Source organism: Quercus robur, chromosome 11, assembly GCF_932294415.1.
Source record: "Quercus robur chromosome 11, dhQueRobu3.1, whole genome shotgun sequence".
In the NCBI taxonomy this organism is placed as follows: domain Eukaryota; kingdom Viridiplantae; phylum Streptophyta; class Magnoliopsida; order Fagales; family Fagaceae; genus Quercus; species Quercus robur.
In genome coordinates, this window is record NC_065544.1 from 15,005,121 (window position 1) to 15,013,477 (window position 8,357).

General features: G+C 36.0%; 1 protein-coding gene across 1 annotated transcript; it reads right to left on the minus strand.

The window, feature by feature from the left end:
* Nucleotides 1-3,729: 3,729 nt before the first annotated feature.
* Nucleotides 3,730-7,839, minus strand: LOC126704756 (uncharacterized). The gene has a single exon (XM_050403767.1). It carries the CDS (start codon nucleotides 7,837-7,839, stop codon nucleotides 3,730-3,732), a length of 4,110 nt encoding a protein of 1,369 aa, XP_050259724.1.
* Nucleotides 7,840-8,357: the final 518 nt, after the last annotated feature.

Sequence of the window (8,357 nt, forward strand, 5' to 3'; positions counted from 1 at the left end):
TTATTTATGTATATGATAGATTTATAATTTATGCTATCCACTACGTGACGATTGTTTTATATCTTTAAGCCAAGACGTCAATTAGTTTTTGGTGTAGGAGGGATATAAACTCTAAATCTCTTATTTTGTAATAAGAAATTTTACCATTTAGTTTAATTATAACCCCCAAAATTCTATGGTTAGATTAATCTTATATATCAGTGGACAACATACACCATTACGAAATACTAGACAATAATGTCATGCACAATGTGCAAATACTTTACAACTACAATATCATTTGTAATAACTGTTTTTTTGAAGACCTATATATAATACACATTTTGTTGTAAAAATATTCATGTTTTCCACAATATTGTTGAATGATTTGAAACTCAATCTTCTTAATTCATATTTTATAATTTTTTTTTTAAAAAAAAAGTCCTAAAACTAGTTTCTAAATATTAAGTGTAATTTTTCTATATCTAGTTTATTTTCTCTTTAGATTTTAACTTAATATTAGAATCACTTTTCTGTGGACAATAAATACCATTTTTTAGTGGGCAAAAAGTACATATTTCTATAGATTAAAAGAAAAATGTTAGAGATGTTTTTTTTTATATATATATAATAAACATTCTTTCCCACCAAAAAAAAAAAAAAAAAAAAAAAACCAATCCAAACCAAAATAAATTAGGGATATCAAATTTGAGACAAATATGGGATGAAAATTCCAGGCTGGTAGTCTTTGTTGTATTGGGGTGTGAAATGAAGAAACGAAAGGATAGAAAGCGAAAGAAATAAAGATAGGGCATTTGGGCGGCCACCCAAGGGCAATAATCAGCCGTGAATAAATGATGGTAGCTGGAGAACCTTCACCAATCAATTCAAGTTTGACTATCTTTAGTGAATAGGCATTTGTAATTTTGTTTTATTTTTTGGGATGTTGATATTGTGTTGAAGTGAAATTCGTGTTGATACTGTATTTTGTCCAGCCTCGATTCATGCATCAAAACAAATGCCAAAAATCCAAGAATTGAGAGAAAGTGCAAAATTGCAAGTCTTAAAGCCAAAAGGGATAGAAAATAAGTACAACATGCTTGAATAGTAGATCAAAGGGTCACAAAGTAAAATATGGTCAAAAAGTTGACTTTTTGATCTAATCCTCGGATCGAGTTGAATTTTGGTTCAACTTGTAGGGCATATTTCTCCTTTTGAAATGATAGTTTACAAACCAAAATCGGAGTTAAAATAGATGAGATATCAAAAAAAATTTCTACATGGTTCATGTTAATTAGTAATAATTTTGCATTTAAAAAAACAATAGAGTTTAAGTAATATTTAATTTTTTTAAGTCATATATATATATAAAAGGTCTCAATTTTAGTTTTTGCTTTAAGCTCCTAAATGCATTAACCCACCCTATAATCCAAAAACAAAGTTTTTAATAAAAAAATTATTAAGTAATATATTATTAGTAAACTTTAACCCAAACTTTTCTAAAATTGCAAGCGATATGCTGCCAACTAAAGTCAGTAGGTGTGAAACGAGTACATGAATGATGGCCACTCAAGGATGGTAATCGGCCAAGAATAAATGATGGTCACCAATGAGGGAGAACATTAACTACTATATCTAAGATTAGACATGGCAAAACAGGTCAAAATTTTCTGACCCAACCTGACCCAAACCTGATTTTTTTTTACCTGAAGCAAACAGGTTGACCCGTGACCCAGCCCGTGTTTTTTGCAGGCCAACCCAACCTAACCCGCGACCCGACCCGAACCCGAACCAGAACCAGAACCAGTTTTTTGAAACTTTTTTTTTTGGGGTAAAAAAAATAGTAAAATTAAGATAATATTGGTTTAATTATTTATTGTAAGTTTTAAGGAAACAATTGTGACATTTATATAACTGCATGCAAATTAATTGAAAGATAAATGTTTGAGCATTTTGTAATGAGTAAAAATTTTTAGATATTAAATAACAAAGTACATGCCAAGATAATCTGGTTATAGTAGAGTTAAAAACATAGATTTAAAATTGTAGACATATGTGAAAAATATTCACAAGTGTGAAAATAGTGAAGCCAAAGTATCAAATTAGCATAAATTACGAATGCTTAGACCTATTTTTTAACAATTTATGTCCAAAATAAACGGGTTTTCAAAATAAATTATGATATTTCCTAGAGTGTATGTTGATTAACAATGATATGATATTCATAAAAGAGACCATGTATAAATAAGTAAACAATCAAACTTTAATGTATATCTCAAATTGAAATAGAATGCCAACCACAATTGATAATAGATTATAAAATTAATTTTCAAGATTGTAAATTTCTTATATGTTTTTATTCTTTGTCAAATGAGTTATCCAATAAGTCATTTGTAAATTTTTTTATTTTTTATTTTTATTTTGGGATGTTGATATTGTGTAGAAATAAAACTTGTGTATTTGTTTTACTTATTTTTGTTTTATTTTGTTTTAGATAGCAATATTAGGATTTGTATAATTTTAAAATTATTAAATAAGTATTAATAAGTTTAACTGAGTTTATTCTTGATATAAGTGGTGAATTCAAAATAATGCATTTTCATCAAGTAATTTGTTACATGACTTTCCAAATGGCAAATACATGTCGTTTTCTTTATAAAAATTTATAAAAAAAAAAATCATGTGAAAAATACGGGTCAACCTGACCTGATCTGCAACCAAATTGACCTGAACTAATTTTTAACCCGCTTAAAATGACTCATTTTTAACCCGCAACCTAATTGATCTGACTTGAAACCGACCCGACCCACCCATTTTGCCATGTATATCTAAGATTGACAACCTTTGGTGAACGCACTGCATTAATGCTAGCCGTAAGGATCATAATCATCCAAAAATATAGCCAATGACAAAAAGGATCGATTGGTTAATTTGTCGTATTTGTGGTGCCATCTTTCTTACTACGAAACTAATTATGTCTTTGTGAACAAACTAAATGCATGCTGGCCCCATAAACTTCATAATGGCCAATAATAAATGACTGCTCCTTTTTTGTATTACCAGTTCTAATAAATAAAATTTTCTATATAAAAAAAGCTCTAATATAAATAAACGTTGCCTTGTCGAATCAAAATTAAAAAAAAAAAAAAAAAAAAAAAAAAAAGGGGGAAATTTGCACTCTCACGGCATTCATGAACCAAAATAAAAATATATAGTAAACTTGAAAAAATAAAAAGATATTTGTTATTGAATGTCATTATTGCATCACTTTACCAACATCAAAAACTCAACCAAAATGGGGTTTTATCCCTTTCTTACAAACTTTCCAGCAAAATGCCCTCTATCTGAAACTATTTAGGAATATGCCCCTGTTTTGAAACTCAATTTTTGGACAATTGAGTTATAGTGAAATTGAACTTAGAAAAAAAATTCCTGGAACTCGAGTTCCACTTGAATATTTTCAAGGAACTCGAGTTCCATAAACTCGAGTTCCACAATTTTTATTTTTTTTTTAATTTTCAATTCACTATAACTCGATTGTCCAAAAATCGAATTTTAAATTTAAACTCAATTTTTAGAAAATTGAGTTTCAAAACACGGACATTTCCCTAATTAAATAGTTTCAGACAATGGGGCATTTTACTGGAAAGTTTTGGCAAAAAGGGCAAATGCCCATTTTGGCCTTAAAAACTCCTTTTTAGCTTTTTTTTTTTTTTTTTTTTTTTGAGGGGGAAAATAGCTGAAACTTTATTAATGAACAAAAGCCAAATCAGCTTGTACAATAGATTGAATGTGCGTTGGAACATCCTCCATCCAAGCTAAAAAATTTGGTATGCGTAGAGCATATTTTGCCAGACTATGAGCTACAGCATTGCCATCTCTTTTTGTATGAGAATATAGCAATAAATCAAAATTTTGGGACAAACTTCTGACATCCTCAAGCAGTAAACCTGTAGGGGTTAATGTCTCTGTTCTTTCCAATAGTGCTTGTATCACTTCCAGTGAGTCACCCTCCAGTATAAGGCGCTGAAAGCCAAGATCTTTTGCAAATGTTAGAGCCGTAGCAGCTGCCATAGCCTCTATCTCCACTGCCTTAACGGATTGATGTATTCTCTTCGCACATGAAGCTAGAACCAAACCGTTCATGTCTCGAACAACCACTCCGACTCCAGACGTTTTCTCCTGTGAACAAGTCGCCCCATCAAAATTTACTTTAACCACTTCCCTTGGAGGAGGACGCCAGTGGCTTTGGGCTGTATGAGTAGCCCGTCGTCCCTGAGAATCCCGCCTCTGTATTGACCTGTGAAAATCATCCAGCCTGGATTTTGCAGCAACTGCTATCTGCTGAAGATCAGTGGCAGGTTGTTGTATCCGAGCCCGGTTCCGTTGGTTCCAAACTGACCAAGCCGTGAGTGCAAAAAGATTCAAGTTCTTCCCTTCCGTGATTACCCAAGAAACCAGTTGTTTGAAGTCCAGAAAACCAGTAGAGTTTCTGAAATCCCATTCTGCGTGGTCATTCCAGACGACATCGAGCTTGGTGCAAGTCCATAATGCATGAAGAGGGTCTTCGACATCAGTTTGGCATCGTTCACATGTGGAGTCTTCAGTGATGGTGCGCCTCATCAACGCGTGTTTTGTCGGCATTGCATTTCGACAGGCCCTCCATATAAACATTTTTACCTTCTGCGGAACTTGCATCGACCAGATTTCTTTCCACATATTTTTATCTCGAAGAGGTGGAACCTGATTTGTGACTTCCCTTTCAGCTTCTTCCTTGAGGAAACGGTAGCCGGATTTGCATGTATAAACTCCATTCTTTGTGTACGGCCAGAACAGGACATCCTCTACTTCACCTTGGCTCAGTGGAATTGACTTAACTAGCTCAGCATCTTCTTCATTGAATAGCCCATCCACCAAGTCTGCCTTCCATTGCCGCGTAGATTGATCAATCAAGCAAGACACCGAGGAGTTTTCAAAGTCCTGTATAGGGCAAATAGGTAGATATGGAGGATGTTTCCTTGGCAGCCACCTTTGCTGCCATATGTTGATTTTCTCCCCATTTCCAACCCTCCATGTAGCTCCCCTTTGAATAACATCCCTTCCTCTAAGAATACTCTTCCATGCATACGAACCCATTCTTGAGTCAACAGCTTCCATGATTGTAGTATTTGGGAAAAAGCGGGCCTTGAAGACCTTGTAGAAAAGAGAAGTTTTATTGTGCAAAAGTCGCCATGCTTGCTTTGCTAGTAGTGAGTCATTGTACATGGTTAGATCTCGGAAGCCCATTCCACCCACTGATTTGGATTTTGTCATTTCCTCCCACTTCACCCAATGAATCTTTCTATGATCACCACGTTGCCCCCACCAAAATTTTTTAATTAGAGCTTCAATTTCATGACACAATCCAATGGGTAATTTAAAACAACCCATTGTGTAGGTGGGGATAGCTTGTATGATTGATTTTAGTAGCACCTCCCTACCTGCTTGCGAGAGCAATTTACCTTCCCACCCTTGTAACTTCCTCCATATTTTTTCTTTGATGTAGTTGAAACTTGCTTTTTTCCTTTTACCCACAAAGGAAGGTAGCCCCAAATACCTCTCATATTGCATGATCTCCGGAACACCAAAAGCCACCTTTATTTCATGCCTCACATCACTTGGAGTACATTTGCTAAAAAATAATGCCGTTTTGTTTTTATTGACTTTTTGCCCCGATGCCTCCTCATACATATTCAAGACCTCCAACACCTTTTCACATTCTTCTATAGTTGCCCTGCAAAAAAGAAGACTATCATCTGCAAAAAGCAGATGGGTTAGTTTGGGCCCTCTCCTACACAGTGAAAAACCGTGTATTTCTCCATTATTTTCTGCTTTCTTGATTAGCCCATTTAGGCCTTCAGTACAAAGCAAGAAAAGAAAAGGTGATAGAGGATCGCCTTGTCTTATCCCACGAGTAGGCTGGATCATACCACAAGGCTCTCCATTGACCAAAACCGAATATGAAACAGTTTTAACACACCCCATTATCAGTTGAATCCACCTTTCATTAAAACCCATTTGTCTCATCAGTTTTTCCAAAAAATTCCAATCAACCCGATCGTAAGCCTTACTCATATCCAATTTAATAGCCATAAAACCATGAGTACTAGACTTGAAATTTTGCAAGCTATGAAGGGTCTCAAATGCAACAAGGATATTATCAGAAATTAATCTATCTTTTGTAAAAGCTGATTGGTGTTCAGTGATAATAGATGGTAATAATTTTTTCAAACGGTTGGCCAATACTTTTGAATATACTTTGTAAAGTACATTACAAAGACTAATAGGGCGGAATTGATGAGCATATTCAGGCTTATTTATTTTGGGTATGAGAGTGATAAACGTATGGTTGAGGGGGGATGGTAGAGTACCTGAATTCAACCATGCCAGGATGGAGGAGGTGACATCCTCCCTTACTGTGCTCCAAAAATGCTGGTAAAAAAGGGGTGGCATTCCATCGGGCCCAGGAGCTTTAAGTGGTGCCATTTGGTGTAGAGCTTCCTCCACTTCTTTCTCATCAAATTCTTGGCTTAGGGCGGCATTCATCTCATCATCAATGATAGGGTTTACACATGATAATACATGTTGGGGCATAGTGTGCTCATTTGAGGTAAAAAGATTCTGGAAATAATTTACCAGAATTGTGGCGATATCAGTCGGTTGGTCTCTCCATCTATCCTCCTCATCTCTAATTCCTTCAATCAGATTTTTCCTATATCTCCTTGTAGCACAACTATGGAAATATTTGGTATTTCTATCCCCTTGCCTTGCCCATAGTACCCTTGATCTTTGGGCCCACATAATGGCTTCTCTCTCCAACAGCACCTCAATCTCCCTTTTTAACTGCCTCACGTGATTGTTGTTGCCACTAGCCATAGCTTCAACTTCGGCCTTTGCTAAGTTTTTCTTCAATCGGTCCAAATCCTTCCTCACACTACCAAAGACATTTTTATTCCACCAACACAAATCTTTTCCACATTTTTCAACCTTTGCTAGAATAGATCCTTCGAACCCGAAATCACCAACACTAGTCCATGCAGCCTGCACCACCTCTTCACATCCCATGTGTGACAGCCACATTTCTTCAAATCGAAACAATTTTTTCCGGGAAGGAGGATCAATTCCTGAAAAAACAATATGGAGAGGGATATGATCTGAAAAGTCACATCTGAGATGATATACTTTTGTTCCCGGAAACCTCAAAAACCAGCTGTTAGTTGCCAAACATCTATCTAATCTTTCCCATATTGAATTACCATTCTCGAAATGTCTACTCCAAGTATATTTTGGACCCACAAAGCCCAAATCCATAAAACCGCACTCATCAATCACATCTCTGAACTGTTGCATCTGGTTATGGGACCGAATTGCTCCTCCCAACTTTTCATCTTGACAAACTATTTCATTGAAATCGCCACAACACAACCATGGCCTCTCTGGACTTGAATTCAATCTCCTAAGTTTCTCCCAAGCTTCATACCGTCTTCCTGTTTCAGGTTCACCATAAAATCCTGTAAAAAACCATTCACTTTCCAAACCTTTGTCAATAACAGCATGAATAAAATTTTTATCTGATCCTTCTATAGTCAAATTAATTGATGATCTCCAGTAGAGAACCAGACCACCACTGCGCCCCACTTTTGGAACTACCCATCGATGATCAAAATTGATACTATTTTGAATGAACTCTAGCCTTGCTTCGTCTGTAAGTGTTTCGGCGAAAAACACTACAGAGGGATCTTTTGCCCGAATTAATTCCACGAGCTCTCTTCCTGTACGTAGGTTCCCAAGCCCACGACAGTTCCATACTAGGCAACTCATTGTTGTTGGCGGGGCTGACTATCAGCCTCCACCAATAAAGAAGTTGATTGCTCATCAATATTCGATACTTGAATGCGTTTCGAGGGCACTTCAAACTGACATTCTGCTTCAACATTTGTTCTTTTTTGCCCTGAGACTTTCTGCTCTGTAATTGGCCCCACTGAGCTAGTCGGTCTGTTCTTTCGTGTCCAGCAATGAGGGCTGCGTGCTTTCACAATTGATGGTGAAGCCCTAGATGAATCCTGATCAGCACGTGAAGTTCTTAGTTGCTGGTTGGTGTCTTTAAAAAATTCACGTGAGCTAGAGTCCTTTATTACTTCAGCTGCTGAGTCACACTCCTTTTCCAAACATAACTCTTCAGCGAAATCATCATCAATATCATTCTGCACCGGCTGGACTTCATTAGGTCCCTTAAATGCTCCTTTAATCACGGAATTAACTGGACATGATTTCTGATTTTCAGTTTCAGCCGAGGTGTTTACTCCAGAGAATCCGTTGCACTTTAATGGTGAATTAAT